Source organism: Helianthus annuus, chromosome 8 (genome assembly GCF_002127325.2).
Source record: "Helianthus annuus cultivar XRQ/B chromosome 8, HanXRQr2.0-SUNRISE, whole genome shotgun sequence".
Taxonomy (NCBI): domain Eukaryota; kingdom Viridiplantae; phylum Streptophyta; class Magnoliopsida; order Asterales; family Asteraceae; genus Helianthus; species Helianthus annuus.
Genome location: NC_035440.2, coordinates 111709423 through 111725473, shown reverse-complemented (window position 1 = coordinate 111725473; position 16051 = coordinate 111709423). Strand labels below are relative to the sequence as shown.

Genomic DNA, 16051 nt, shown 5'->3' with positions numbered 1-16051 from the left:
ATATGCTTTAAATATTGAAACAATAATTAGTTGTCATGAGCTATGGGCAATCATCATGCCCCGTACCTTTCTGCTGCGGGTCGGGGTGTGACAACGATGCACTTCATTACCTCGGACATGTAAATCCTAACCTAAGATAAGGCATAATTGCACATAACCATTTCGCAAAGTCATAACTTTATCATCGTTCAACAATTCACGAATTCGAAACAAATGCAAGACAATTATCCAAGGTTCAAATACAAAACAATTTGTCACAAAATCAAATCAAAATACAAATGTTGAAACCCTATAATCTTACAAAGTCTACACCGGGGTGAACCCTAGGAGATTAGCCGCGCATTGCGTTTCAAGATCGTCACCAAAAAATCCCTTTTTTCTCTCCCGATTTGCGTGCACCCCACAACCAAAAATGCTGCCTTCTGTTCGTCTCCAACTACGATGGTATGGAGGTGCCCCTCATTCTTTAGTCTCTTATATTTCTCGCACATCTAAGCTGCATCTTGATTTGAAAAACGTCCTGAACATCACCAATTACCTCACTTATCCATCTCGCACGTTCCGCTTCATCTTTAACCCAGTTAACTTTCCCGAATTAAGCAAATTAACCTGCACAGCCACAATTTCTCGTAGTTATTTTATTCGACGCGTATAATTACTTAGAACCGAATAAAACACACAAGTTAAACACTTTAACGCTCGGTTTTCACTCTCTACATCATCAGGGATCCAAAATAGTGATTTTCCATGATTTACGCACTTTAATGCCATTTACGTAAACCCCATAAAGCCTAATGATTGGTTTATTTCTCATTATCCTATTATACAATTAGCAACAAAAAAACTGCCGGCTACCCAACCATTGCGTCAACAAAAATAGATGGTCACCAAAGAATTATTATGTACCGTTTCAAATATTTACAATGGCCACCACCAGCGAACGTAACCGTTGCGTCTATCCAAGCCACCCTGTTTCAATTGACATCAAAACTTCAACCGTTTTCCGTAAAAAAAACATCTCCTTCAATTAAAATATACACCATCGCAACGGTTCTTCTGACACCCGCTATATCACCGCCACCACCACTAATTCAACCATTGCAACATTACACTCACAGATCACTACATTTCAAAATTAACAGTTGAACGTCTTCTTCTCCGTTTTCACCACAGCTAATCATGCCATTCCGTAACCGTCTTCCACGCCGTCGTCTACAGGATCTTCACCACCACTGTTGTCATGTAAGTTTTCTACTTTTTTTCAATTTCTTGAAAAAAAAACCTTGATTGCTTTTTTCACAAAATTTGGCACCGGTTCTTTGATTGCTTTTTTTTTTTTGGTGTGATTTTCATCAAAAATATGAATTTAATGATTCGTTTAACGGAAAATGTACTTTCCCTTTTTTGTTTTCTAGCAATTGGGATGTCCTTGCGGCCTCCATGTCCGATTGCGTTTTCCGTCAATAATCGGAACCACTTGATTTTCCAAATTGGAAGTCAGGGCAAATGGTTACGGTGACCCCTTTGCCGGAATTGGAATCTTGGAACGGAGTGGAGACATGGTTGTTGACGGTGAATAGGTTTATGATCGTACGTGGATGTGTCTGATTGGTCTGATGCAAGCAGTTGGGTCAAGGTTAGATGTCGCCAGCAATTTTTATGGTGTAGATAAAAGAAACTGGTTATTTTTTGTTTTGGAATATTTGATACTTTGATGAATAAGTAAACAGTTATACCAATGGTTTCGACAATAAAAGATTTAATGGTTTATGGCATCAATCGGATGACCGACCACTAATGCGTTTTTTGATTTCACTTATATTGTATGAAGTGTGCAAATTTCTTGAAACTTGGATTTCAGGTGAATTTTAATTTCATAGAAATTGAATGATAGATTCGTTTTCTACAAAATTAGCCATCGGGATTTATTCTCCAAAGACAGAATATTTTGAGTGAATCAAGGATCCTTTGTAATTGTATATTTCGGGCTCTCTCATGTGTGTGAGATTCCTATTGGAATCATAGACACATTCATAATCAACACAAGAGTGCCTCTATCCACCACCATCAACGAATTCGTTCCTTGCGTCTTCTTGGTTCTTCCTCCTCTCAGCTTTCTGGGAATCTGATATATTTTCGTAATTTGTTTCCATAATTGGTTCCAAAATGGATGTTTGTTTCAATTAATTGTTCGTATTTGTGCTTTTGAGGTTCAAGTTTAGTCGATATTTGTTGTTCTTAAATGTTTTGTTTAACATAGTTCTCGCTACAATGCGTGAGTTAACATCTCATTACGAGAGCAGCGGCACAATGTCTGCTATCATCGATCTAGGAGGTGTTCAAGGTCTAACATAGGTGGAGTTGTATGGCCAGATGTTTTATATTCAGTTTTGGTTAAGTTTGGAGTTGGGCAGTCGTTATTGAGAAAAAAAAAACGCACGAAAAAAAACGTTGATTCATTAAATAGGTTCACTCATATATTAGTTTTATTTTATTTTCCTTGATCGCATTAGACAATTACAAAAATAAATAAGTTTTGTTGGAACCATAAGTGACACCCATTCCTTTCACAATTTGCTTTATAATCAATCACTATAAATTTAACATAAATTATTTGATGAAGTTAAGTTAGTTTCTGTGCTAAATGAAATAATCCACTTACTTACTTTCACCACATTTATATTAATTTATTGTTCATATATAAATTAGAAATATTGTTTTTAGTTAATTATTATTTTCTACAACAATATTTTTACGTTACGATCCGCTATGCGTATGGTTTTTAACGTTTATTATTTGTTTGGTTTAACGGTCCCGCCGCAACGCGCGGGTGCTAATAACTTGTTTACAACAATTAATAACAATTAGCACAACTAACAACAACACCCAATCAAACCGATCCAACAGTCACGAAATTTGAAGTTCATGAACCCTACCCATTATCTAGTCTATACTATATAATAAAAGAAACCACTTTAGGGACACTTGTCATCATATTAGACTATCTCTTATAGATAATTATTATTTTAGTTTAATCTCTTTTAATTAATTAATTAATTATAGATAAATTAAATTTAATATTTCAAACATTAAATCTTGAAATAACTTAGATTTAGTTGCTACAAATAGCTTTCGAAACTAAGGTAGTGTTTGGTACGCAGGAATGAGAGGCGGAATGGAATGGATGATTACGAGGGAATGAAGAAAAGGGTGTTTGGTTGGTCAATGGAATGGAATCACCCATTCCAAAAGGCATTCCATTCCCTCAAAATCATTCCATCCACTCCTCATGTTTTTTTTTCATTCCATCCCCTCTTGCACCATTCATCAACAACACCACAACCCACCACCTTCGCCACAACCCACCACCACCACCCATCACCGACGCCATCGCCGCCACCCGCCACCCCGACAGCCGCCGCCGCCGCCACCCACCCACCCGCCACCATTACCACCCACCGCTGCGACCAACCGCCAACGTCACTCATCGCCGCCACCCACCACCATCGTCGATGCCACCACCGCCACCACCAACCACCGCCGCTACCACCGTCACCACCAACCACCGCCGCTACCGCCGCCACCCACCGACACCTCCGCCGCCACCCACCACCAACGGTCGCCGTCACCGCCACCGCCACTCATCGTCGCCGTCGCATCGCCACTCGCCGCCACCACCACCCATCGCCGCCGCCGCCCCCCACCACCGCCACCTATAACCACCCATAATCACTACCACCGACCACCACCACCACTCACCGCTAATTTTATTCCTTCGTTTTTCTTGCCACTAAACAATACACAATAATAATTCATTCCATTCACACATGGTAACCAAACAAGATATGGAATGGTAATGATCCATTGCATTCCCTCGTCCATTCCATTACCTCGTCCATTCCATTCCTTCGTCTATTCCATTACCCCATACCAAACAGACTCTAAAAGTAATGAATGTAGCTTTCGAAACTAAAGGTAATGAATGTCGAATCTAATTTAACCATCAGCCGTTAAAAAGTTACTTTAAATCATATTAAATAATATAGATGTATGTATTTATTTAGAGGAATTAGAATGTAAATATATATCCTCTATAATCTATTTTAAGTTAGATAGTAATAAATTATGAAAATAATATGTTGAGTAAAGTATATGGATGATCCTTGTGATTTATCAAATTTTTGAATTTAATCTCTAATTTTTCAAAAATAAACGAATAATCTATTTTAATAATGAAAACCAAACTTTGTATTAATATATTAAATATTAAATATTTTTATTTTCACTATGTAAAATTACATTTACTCGACCCATGTAACACATGAGGTTTTTTAAGATATAACCTTTTATTATTTGATACATAAAATTACATTTATTCAATTCGTACAATACACGGGGTTTAGGAAGATTTTTCCATGCCGAGAACCTCGATCAGAGAGTAAAACCCCCGTGTTTTTTTAAGGATATATATTTTTTATTATTTAGTACAGAAAATTACATTTATTCAAACCCGTGTAATGCGTATATTTTTAAAGATGTATTTTTTTATTGTTTGGTATATAAAATTACATTTATTCAACCCGTGTAATAAATGAGGTTTTTTAAAGATGTATTATTTTATTATTTGGTAAACAATATTACATTTATTGAACTCGTGTAATAAACGAGATTTTTAAAGATATATATATTTTTATATTAATTGGTATATAAAATTACATTTATTCAACCCGTGTAATACACGGGGTTCTAACCTAGTAACTATTATAATAATCACCCACATTCCAATCAATTCAAGCAACATTATTGGTAGTTTTTCATCCTCATCCATCTCTAAAATTATCACTTAAATCATTAACAGTTATTATCATTACCTTTTACATACTAACGGATTATAAATCATCTTGCGAATATGCAACATCGATCAGTTAGTTCATTATCATTCAAATCCACCACTTAACCCGACCCATCAGTTCATCAAGACCATCTCCGATTTCATTCAGATCATTAGCAAATCATCCATAATAATCATTCAGCACATTCCAATGAACAATCTATATAAGCTATGCTAGATCATGTTTTTCTTCATACACACTAACATTAATCACACTTAAACACATAATCAAGAACATAGTAAAAGTAAACCAGACAAGGATGTTTTCACTAACCGAAAGAACGTAAGAGATGTGCGAGTCCGAGAGAGAAAAGGCTTCGAAGATGGGGATGGTTGCCGCCGATCTTGAGAGGAAGGAAAGACGCTAGGGTTTGCCGTTCTTGTGTTTGCAAGGATATGAAACTATCCTAACTTCCGTGTACATGTAAATACTTGAAACAAGTGGGCCGAACCCAGCTTGGACTTAGTTCGGACCCATAAGGACTCGGGCCGACGGACTACCCATCCAAGGAAAGGTGTGCGGTCACTAGAGTGATGTGCGACTCGGTGGAGTGTGCGACTGGGTTCATCCAATTATTCAAAACAATTTATTTGCTAGCGAGAACACACATCGAACCATAACGGTTACTGATCGGAGTGTCGCGCTCCGGTCAAAGATAATATTTATAAGCCCTTATTTACCCTTAACAAATAGCTAGTGGTAGCAAGGGGTCGAACCACGAAGAGTATGTGGTTTGTGAATGTATTCGATTGAATTATCAAAAGTGTCACAGATTATGAAGCTTGCTAAAGTATTTTTGTATTTTTTGTTTGATTGAAAAATTGTAAAGTAACTACTGAAATTGATTAACAATTAAGATTAATGATTGCAAGAAAGATTGATTAATAAACAATAATAAGAAAAAGGATTCACGCCCGGTTTCGGTAATTGCCTGTGACAACCGGTACTTAACGGCTTCTAAATTACGCGATTAACAAATGTTTAAGGCGATAATGAATAGTGTTTAAGGCACGAGTTAACTTAATTAGGCTCTTGGAATGCCTCGGAACGCCTATCTAACTTTACAGTGCGCACATGTGGATTTGTGAGAAAACTACTGATCGTTAAGCGATAACGAACTGTCACCGTACAAAATACTGAAAACGCCGACAAATACAATTTTTGTAAATATATTTTATATGTATAAGGATTCCGTTTTGTGAAATTTCCATGCTTTCGAACGACACAAAACGCAAACGTGAACGAAAACGCGACTTCAGGAACGCACCGGCAACGAAACGGAAGCATCGGATACGTGAATTAACTGCAAAACTAAAATCTCACGATATATTTTGCTTCGTAATTAGATTTTAATATTCTTAGTCAAAAAAGGATCGAAAAACGCATTAAAACAAAAATCGATGCATTCTATGTAATTTTTAACGCGACTGACGATCAATCGCGACAAAAAACGATTATTGATACCACTTTACACACTTATAAACTCGAAACTTTATTTTACGACGTTTTACAAAGTTTGGGTTTCGAAAACGGGCTTAGGAGTGTATCGGGCCTCTAAAAACATTGGTAACGGGCTTGTGGGCCCTGGGCCCAAGCCCACTTATCAACCAACTATAAAAACCATGTTATAAGTTGCAAACCCTTATTTTTCCCCAAATAAGCTCAGCCGACACCCTCTAGTTCTTTCCCTCTCTGCATTTCACCTTGGAGAAACCCTTGTCTGCCTCACAAAACCTCAACTCCCTTCCACCTTCACCCTCTCATCTATCTAAACTCCGATCACCGGAGTGAGATCCGGCGGCCACACCCCATCGCCGATGATCGGCGGGACTCACACACTCACCCACCGTCCTCCTCCTCCTCCTTAACACCCCAACTCCCACCGGTCACCCACCCTTACCCACTGTACACGAACCCCTCAAAAATCAGGAGAGCCGCCTTGTGCGGCGGCGAGATCGGAGTTCGAAGAGAGAGAGAGAGAGACGGACCGGAGAGGAAGAAGGGGGCGGCGGTGACGGACCCGGGAACCAGATTCGGGCGACGGCGATGTATATTCCGGCAGCCGCAAAACACACCGGTGAGCCGATTTATGTTTGTATTTGTTCATTTTTTTTTTCATTTTCCTTCTGGGTAATTCTTCGGTTTTACAGAAGTCAACGACTGGTCAAACTTCAGTTCGGGTTCTCGGTCAGATTACGGTCACGTCAGTTTCAGTTCAAGGTTCAGTCTCGTGTCAGATCCGGTTCAAGTCTTGGGTCAGATTGCAGTTTTGGTTTAGACGGCTGTGATTCGGGTTATGTTTGGCTCAAGTTTTGGTTCGGTGCACGTGGTTCAGGCTCGAGTGTTGTTTGGTTGTTTCGGGTTCACGCTCGGTTCAGGTTCAGATGTTACAGGTCTGCAGCTTCGGGTCAACTGGTCAACGGCTCGGTCAAAGATGGTCAGAACCAGTCAACACGAGTCAAAGCTCAGGTCAACAGTTAAACTTGGTCAAACCCGAGTCAACTCGGGTCAACAGCGGTGAACTCGAAGAACCGGTAACAAACTAGAAGTGGCGAGTTAACATACGTTAGTTTAGATTTTTAATAGTTATACGCGACCGAGCTCGACCCGACTTGATTACTTACTAGTTTAGGTTTTGATATCTTGGCGAAAACTACATTTTGATTACATTGCGTTGATTATTGTTGAATTTTGATAAAATATATCGACACGTTAGTTGTCGGGTTGTTCCAAAAACAGAGGAAACTCTGCCCGATTTTCGTTAAAAACTCGAATTACAAACCGTGATTATATCTTAAAAACGACACCAATCGAAACTCTAGTTTCCTTATAAAAATAAATATAGGAGTATATTTATTTTAGCGGCGTTATATAACATATAAGACGGATTACTAACAAACATAATCGTTTATATTTACTCTAAACGTCGTTACTCATATATTTTTTTTTATAAAATAAATATAATTGTTTATATTTATTTCAGATGCCGTTTATATTTATAAATATAATTTTTTTTTATATTTATTTCAAACGACGTTACTTCGTGTAGATTATAAAATCAATTTATTCGCTTACATTTATTTTAAATGTCGACTTTAAACTTTCTTACGAGCTAAATATAATTTTTATATTTAGTTCAAACGACTAGATTTGGAGTTTATATTTTAAACTCACGACTTAAAATATATGTATATATATATATACACACTTTTACTTCCATCTTACGAAAACTACAACGACACGAACCACTATCCACCTACGTATGTCTAATCACGACGACTAACACGGCATCGCAAGTATATTTTTATATTTATATTTATATTTGTATATATATAAATATATATAAATTAATCACTCGAAAACTAAGTCGATCTCGCGACTTAGTTTTATCCCGAATATATACGGGATCAAATAACCATAGATTGGTTATTGTAGATCAAAATACTAACACCTTCGTAGAGTCGTTTTATTAACGACTCGGTAGAGCTCGGACACGTAGTTAACTACGATGTTGTATTAGAAAACTTATAAGTGTTCCTTCGTAGGAATGACATAGTTGCACGCTAGCTACTTCACGTTCTTGGAACGACACTACGGAATCACTAAGCTAGCTTTGCACAGGAACATGCAGGTGAGTTCATAACCCCCACTTTTTACTGTTTTACATTTTTATACATGTTTTCGGGGGTGGAAAGACATGCAAGTTTTGCAAAAATAAACAACTTTTCGTTGAACGAAAACTCATATTTCTAAACCATATTGCGAATGGATTTCAAGGAACCCAAATGGTTTACGAACGGTTTATACTAAACATACCGGTTTTACAAAACAAACGCGTATTTTCACAAACGTGCATGATTTTCATGACTAGTGACAGGAATGTCCTAGTTACTACAACGGGACTGGGTTGTTCTGCGTACGAACAACGAGACAACCCAATGAGTTTATGTCCCCCTTTTTCTTTTGAAATACATGTCAAACTAGGGTATGATTAAGTTATGGAATGAACTCTTAGATCATGTGAGCATAGGCTGTAACTGAGGTGCCATTAATCCTTTTGAGGACCAAGGAACAAAGGTTAGATCTAATGGGTACGGGCGAGCCCCACTCACGGTCCATGGGTGACCACTTAGAGTGCTGTTGTGTCCCAGTCGAGGTGATTCGACACTAAGAAATTGCCTACGCGGGTTGAGTACCTCCTATGTCGTCGCATATATTAATGTCATCGCGAAACATTAATGATCAACATGTTCATAGACGCTTTTCATACCAACTTACAACACTATAACCTTCAAATGTTTTTGATATTCATTTGACGCAAACTCATAATACATGTATTTACAAACTTTGATAATGTTTTCAACTTATGTACAAGTAAGAGGACGAGTTGGTCCTGCTTACAAAGACTCTCGTGGGCTAGACTCACAACTTTCATATATCATGCCGAGAAAATGATTTTACTATGCTTTCTCAACAACTTTTAAAACCGGTTATCAAAAAGATTTATTTTAAATCTTTTCAAAACAAACTATGAACTCGTTCAACTTTATGTTGACTTTTTCGCATGTTCTTTCTCAGGTTGCATTTTCAAAATATGGAACGGTTGGAATAGGAGAACCCATGGGAATTCGAGTACCTAGCAGGCGTTCAATTTCTAGAAGTCTTAGCTTATTTGCTTCCGCTGTGCAATGAAGATACCGGTCCAGTCACGCCAGCTCTGATAATTTCGGGGTGTGACAGATTGGTATCAGAGCTATAGGTTTCAGCGAATTAGGTTTCTGTGTAGAGATACCTAGGCTTTAACCTCACTTTCCCTCTGGGGACTTAGATTTTTAAGACATTGAATACATATAGAACGCCTAACACTCGAATATGGGTTCCAACCGTTGCCGAAAATAATGAGTAAACCTTTTGGTGTAAAAAAAAAAAACACACTAAGTGTTGAGTTGATACACGATACACGAAACGATTACACACAGTAAGCAAAATCTGTAGGGTTTTGATAACACGCATGTAGGACCTTTAGAAAACTCTTGATGCGAAACTTATGTCGAAATTCATTAAAGGTCCTCACGTAGAAACCGTGACTAACAACTCGGGCAAGCGCCATTATATTATGTCGTCTATGCTATCTTACTTACCCGAGCAGGAAACCTACGTGGAACAAAACGCTAGTGCACAAGTATACATGAAACTTAAACTATACGTCAACGGACTTCGAAGTATATCACACACGACTTTCGAGGCAAGGCTTCTGGAAAACTCGATTGGACACGACAACAACGATACTAATTCCCGTCAGTTGGAGAACTACTAAGCGAAATGCAGTACCTTGCCACATGATCCTACAAATGACACTAGTTACACTGAGGTACGTTAAAACGAGATTTCATAACAACCGATTCTTAGTCTGAAGGGACTCACAATTGTTGGCGCTGCAAAAGAAGTCACACGTCTTCACATTCCCCCTATTTCATTTATGGCGGATATGCTATGTTCGACATTCCATGGTAATGTCACCTAACAACTGACCATCACACGAAGTTCCAGGTAAAGTCCTTAAACTTCTTTTATTGAAATTCCGACTTTTGCTTCTAGTGAGTAGATTTTTTTTTTTACATCTCTACTCCTCTCAGTGGTCATTGCATCACGATATTTTCTTTCATTATAGCTAACACTTATTTGGTTCAGTTCTTGAAAAAAAAAAAATCATATGTTGCACATGCATCGTTTGTTACGCATGTGGATTCGCTTCGGATGATCGTTTTCATCAAAAATTTCAATTATTATTTAGCTATATCTAAATTATTGCTTCGTGATCTGGATGATCCGCATTCTTGTAAGTGATGACTCCTTGCTATCGAGTCAATGAATTTCTTGAAAACTTCTTTTCTTTTCGAAATACGTACATGGTTTTTTTTTTTTTTTTTTTTTTTTTTTTTTTTTTGTTGTAACCATGTTTTGAAACTTTCTTACATGAATTCATTGTTGGATTGTGTTGCACCCAAGTTCAATTGATTGAACTTGCTCGTAATATAGATTCGATTCAGTATTCCATATGACGGATTGAGGCCATCATATTTGAAATAATCCCAACAAGCACTTCATTTGCTTTAAACCATAACATGCTTGTTTGGTCTTCGACTTCATTGTATCGTTTCTTTGATCATGATCGACTCGTGGTGACGTCTTCACTAAATTGAAGCTTGCGTTGATTTCGTTTGCTCACATCATGTACGAATTTAATTATTTATCTATTTGTTTATTGATATTAAATCCGCTTTGTTGATTTATCATGTTAAATCAGTCATAATACAATTGTGTGTTAAGACAATGGTACACAAGTTCGTGTCATATTTCCGTGTACCTCTTAACGGTTCTTTCATTATCGATCGAACATCTTGTGATATTTATTGCTTTCCATCTTCGATCGAAAACATTATTTATTGTTTCATTTTCAATCGAAAATCCTATGGGATTTGTTTAGAACAAACATTCATATTTACTTCGTTGAGCCCTTCATCTGATTTTATACACGGTGATACTCGTTTGGTCACCGCTATTATTGAATTGTTTCAATCACTACGACACCTTGTGGTGTCGGTATGAACTTGTAGCTTGGGCTAATCTAGAAACGAGCGTTTCATGCAAAACACGGTGATACTTGTTCAATCACCACTATTATTGAATTATTTCGATCACTACGGCACCTTGTGGTGTCGGTATAAACTTGTAGCTTGTGCTAATCACGATCATCCACCTCATGCGAGCTATATATGCTTTTCGTTTGACACATCATTCAAATAGTCTGAATGCAATTATGAATTAAGACGATGATACACCAGGTTCGGTTGTATTTCGTTTCGGTGTATCCTTGCAGCTCAATAATGTCAACACGTTGGTTTTATCTTATTCATTTATTGGTTCGACGGTTGACAAATCATTTCTTGATTCTATTTATTTGAGCTTGTTGAATTCGAGTTTCATTCATACAACAACCAACGCTAGATTCCGTTGGTAGTAAATTCTATTGTTTCAAAAATTGATTTGCAGTTAGTGAACGTTCATTTGGAGATCCACTGGTTGAATTTCCTCATTTGTTGAACCCAGTAAACCTAGTCACATTGGTGATAGTATCACAACGTCTCGTTCACTTGACATCGATTTCTGGAACAAACTCAGTTGAACCATTGGGTTCTTATTGATGCAAAATGTCCTTACATTCACATAATCTGAATCAGTTTTGATTCGATTACGCGGTCATTCATTTTGGTATTATTCGGACTTACCTAGGAACGACACAACTCTGAGTAGATAACATAGACTAAATTTCGAGGACGAAATTTCTGCAACAGGGGGAGAATGTGACAACCGGTACTTAACGGCTTCTAAATTACGCGATTAACAAATGTTTAAGGCGATAATGAATAGTGTTTAAGGCACGAGTTAACTTAATTAGGCTCTTGGAATGCCTCGGAACGCCTATCTAACTTTACAGTGCGCACATGTGGATTTGTGAGAAAACTACTGATCGTTAAGCGATAACGAACTGTCACCGTACAAAATACTGAAAACGCCGACAAATACAATTTTTGTAAATATATTTTATATGTATAAGGATTCCGTTTTGTGAAATTTCCATGCTTTCGAACGACACAAAACGCAAACGTGAACGAAAACGCGACTTCAGGAACGCACCGGCAACGAAACGGAAGCATCGGATACGTGAATTAACTGCAAAACTAAAATCTCACGATATATTTTGCTTCGTAATTAGATTTTAATATTCTTAGTCAAAAAAGGATCGAAAAACGCATTAAAACAAAAATCGATGCATTCTATGTAATTTTTAACGCGACTGACGATCAATCGCGACAAAAAACGATTATTGATACCACTTTACACACTTATAAACTCGAAACTTTATTTTACGACGTTTTACAAAGTTTGGGTTTCGAAAACGGGCTTAGGAGTGTATCGGGCCTCTAAAAACATTGGTAACGGGCTTGTGGGCCCTGGGCCCAAGCCCACTTATCAACCAACTATAAAAACCATGTTATAAGTTGCAAACCCTTATTTTTCCCCAAATAAGCTCAGCCGACACCCTCTAGTTCTTTCCCTCTCTGCATTTCACCTTGGAGAAACCCTTGTCTGCCTCACAAAACCTCAACTCCCTTCCACCTTCACCCTCTCATCTATCTAAACTCCGATCACCGGAGTGAGATCCGGCGGCCACACCCCATCGCCGATGATCGGCGGGACTCACACACTCACCCACCGTCCTCCTCCTCCTCCTTAACACCCCAACTCCCACCGGTCACCCACCCTTACCCACTGTACACGAACCCCTCAAAAATCAGGAGAGCCGCCTTGTGCGGCGGCGAGATCGGAGTTCGAAGAGAGAGAGAGAGAGACGGACCGGAGAGGAAGAAGGGGGCGGCGGTGACGGACCCGGGAACCAGATTCGGGCGACGGCGATGTATATTCCGGCAGCCGCAAAACACACCGGTGAGCCGATTTATGTTTGTATTTGTTCATTTTTTTTTTCATTTTCCTTCTGGGTAATTCTTCGGTTTTACAGAAGTCAACGACTGGTCAAACTTCAGTTCGGGTTCTCGGTCAGATTACGGTCACGTCAGTTTCAGTTCAAGGTTCAGTCTCGTGTCAGATCCGGTTCAAGTCTTGGGTCAGATTGCAGTTTTGGTTTAGACGGCTGTGATTCGGGTTATGTTTGGCTCAAGTTTTGGTTCGGTGCACGTGGTTCAGGCTCGAGTGTTGTTTGGTTGTTTCGGGTTCACGCTCGGTTCAGGTTCAGATGTTACAGGTCTGCAGCTTCGGGTCAACTGGTCAACGGCTCGGTCAAAGATGGTCAGAACCAGTCAACACGAGTCAAAGCTCAGGTCAACAGTTAAACTTGGTCAAACCCGAGTCAACTCGGGTCAACAGCGGTGAACTCGAAGAACCGGTAACAAACTAGAAGTGGCGAGTTAACATACGTTAGTTTAGATTTTTAATAGTTATACGCGACCGAGCTCGACCCGACTTGATTACTTACTAGTTTAGGTTTTGATATCTTGGCGAAAACTACATTTTGATTACATTGCGTTGATTATTGTTGAATTTTGATAAAATATATCGACACGTTAGTTGTCGGGTTGTTCCAAAAACAGAGGAAACTCTGCCCGATTTTCGTTAAAAACTCGAATTACAAACCGTGATTATATCTTAAAAACGACACCAATCGAAACTCTAGTTTCCTTATAAAAATAAATATAGGAGTATATTTATTTTAGCGGCGTTATATAACATATAAGACGGATTACTAACAAACATAATCGTTTATATTTACTCTAAACGTCGTTACTCATATATTTTTTTTTATAAAATAAATATAATTGTTTATATTTATTTCAGATGCCGTTTATATTTATAAATATAATTTTTTTTTATATTTATTTCAAACGACGTTACTTCGTGTAGATTATAAAATCAATTTATTCGCTTACATTTATTTTAAATGTCGACTTTAAACTTTCTTACGAGCTAAATATAATTTTTATATTTAGTTCAAACGACTAGATTTGGAGTTTATATTTTAAACTCACGACTTAAAATATATGTATATATATATACACACACTTTTACTTCCATCTTACGAAAACTACAACGACACGAACCACTATCCACCTACGTATGTCTAATCACGATGACTAACACGGCATCGCAAGTATATTTTTATATTTATATTTATATTTGTATATATATAAATATATATAAATTAATCACTCGAAAACTAAGTCGATCTCGCGACTTAGTTTTATCCCGAATATATACGGGATCAAATAACCATAGATTGGTTATTGTAGATCAAAATACTAACACCTTCGTACTCGGTAGAGCTCGGACACGTAGTTAACTACGATGTTGTATTAGAAAACTTATAAGTGTTCCTTCGTAGGAATGACATAGTTGCACGCTAGCTACTTCACGTTCTTGGAACGACACTACGGAATCACTAAGCTAGCTTTGCACAGGAACATGCAGGTGAGTTCATAACCCCCACTTTTTACTGTTTTACATTTTTATACATGTTTTCGGGGGTGGAAAGACATGCAAGTTTTGCAAAAATAAACAACTTTTCGTTGAACGAAAACTCATATTTCTAAACCATATTGCGAATGGATTTCAAGGAACCCAAATGGTTTACGAACGGTTTATACTAAACATACCGGTTTTACAAAACAAACGCGTATTTTCACAAACGTGCATGATTTTCATGACTAGTGACAGGAATGTCCTAGTTACTACAACGGGACTGGGTTGTTCTGCGTACGAACAACGAGACAACCCAATGAGTTTATGTCCCCCTTTTTCTTTTGAAATACATGTCAAACTAGGGTATGATTAAGTTATGGAATGAACTCTTAGATCATGTGAGCATAGGCTGTAACTGAGGTGCCATTAATCCTTTTGAGGACCAAGGAACAAAGGTTAGATCTAATGGGTACGGGCGAGCCCCACTCACGGTCCATGGGTGACCACTTAGAGTGCTGTTGTGTCCCAGTCGAGGTGATTCGACACTAAGAAATTGCCTACGCGGGTTGAGTACCTCCTATGTCGTCGCATATATTAATGTCATCGCGAAACATTAATGATCAACATGTTCATAGACGCTTTTCATACCAACTTACAACACTATAACCTTCAAATGTTTTTGATATTCATTTGACGCAAACTCATAATACATGTATTTACAAACTTTGATAATGTTTTCAACTTATGTACAAGTAAGAGGACGAGTTGGTCCTGCTTACAAAGACTCTCGTGGGCTAGACTCACAACTTTCATATATCATGCCGAGAAAATGATTTTACTATGCTTTCTCAACAACTTTTAAAACCGGTTATCAAAAAGATTTATTTTAAATCTTTTCAAAACAAACTATGAACTCGCTCAACTTTATGTTGACTTTTTCGCATGTTCTTTCTCAGGTTGCATTTTCAAAATATGGAACGGTTGGAATAGGAGAACCCATGGGAATTCGAGTACCTAGCAGGCGTTCAATTTCTAGAAGTCTTAGCTTATTTGCTTCCGCTGTGCAATGAAGATACCGGTCCAGTCACGCCAGCTCTGATAATTTCGGGGTGTGACATTGCCAA

The 16051-nt window shown here is 38.0% G+C and overlaps 2 protein-coding genes and 1 long non-coding RNA gene across 3 annotated transcripts; all 3 read left to right on the top strand.

Moving 5' to 3' along the window:
* The first annotated feature begins 818 nt into the window (after nucleotides 1–818).
* On the top strand, nucleotides 819–1798 carry LOC110873673. Its single transcript, XR_002555322.2, has 2 exons — nucleotides 819–1242; nucleotides 1416–1798. It is a non-coding gene; the product is annotated as an uncharacterized LOC110873673 (long non-coding RNA).
* Nucleotides 1799–5966: 4168 nt separating this feature from the next.
* Nucleotides 5967–7628, top strand: LOC110870524. The gene is made up of 3 exons (XM_022119701.1): nucleotides 5967–5976; nucleotides 6554–6969; nucleotides 7068–7628. Exons 1-3 carry the CDS (start codon nucleotides 5967–5969, stop codon nucleotides 7371–7373), a joined length of 732 nt encoding a protein of 243 aa, XP_021975393.1. The 3' UTR covers nucleotides 7374–7628.
* Nucleotides 7629–10008: 2380 nt separating this feature from the next.
* LOC110870525 lies at nucleotides 10009–14059 on the top strand. Its single transcript, XM_035976114.1, has 3 exons — nucleotides 10009–10114; nucleotides 12985–13400; nucleotides 13499–14059. The coding sequence occupies exons 1-3, from the start codon at nucleotides 10009–10011 to the stop codon at nucleotides 13802–13804; spliced, it is 828 nt and encodes a 275-aa protein (XP_035832007.1). The 3' UTR covers nucleotides 13805–14059.
* Nucleotides 14060–16051: the final 1992 nt, after the last annotated feature.

Coding starts and splice junctions, on each gene's coding strand:
- LOC110870524 (XM_022119701.1), top strand. Junction 6,970..7,067: donor GGCAGCCGCAAAACACACCG/GTGAGCCGATTT, acceptor GTCAAACTTCAG/TTCGGGTTCTCGGTCAGATT.
- LOC110870525 (XM_035976114.1), top strand. CDS start 10,009: ATGTCGTCTATGCTATCTTACTTACCCGAGCAGGAAACCTACGTGGAA. Junction 10,115..12,984: donor ATACGTCAACGGACTTCGAA/GTATATCACACA, acceptor TCCCCAAATAAG/CTCAGCCGACACCCTCTAGT. Junction 13,401..13,498: donor GGCAGCCGCAAAACACACCG/GTGAGCCGATTT, acceptor GTCAAACTTCAG/TTCGGGTTCTCGGTCAGATT.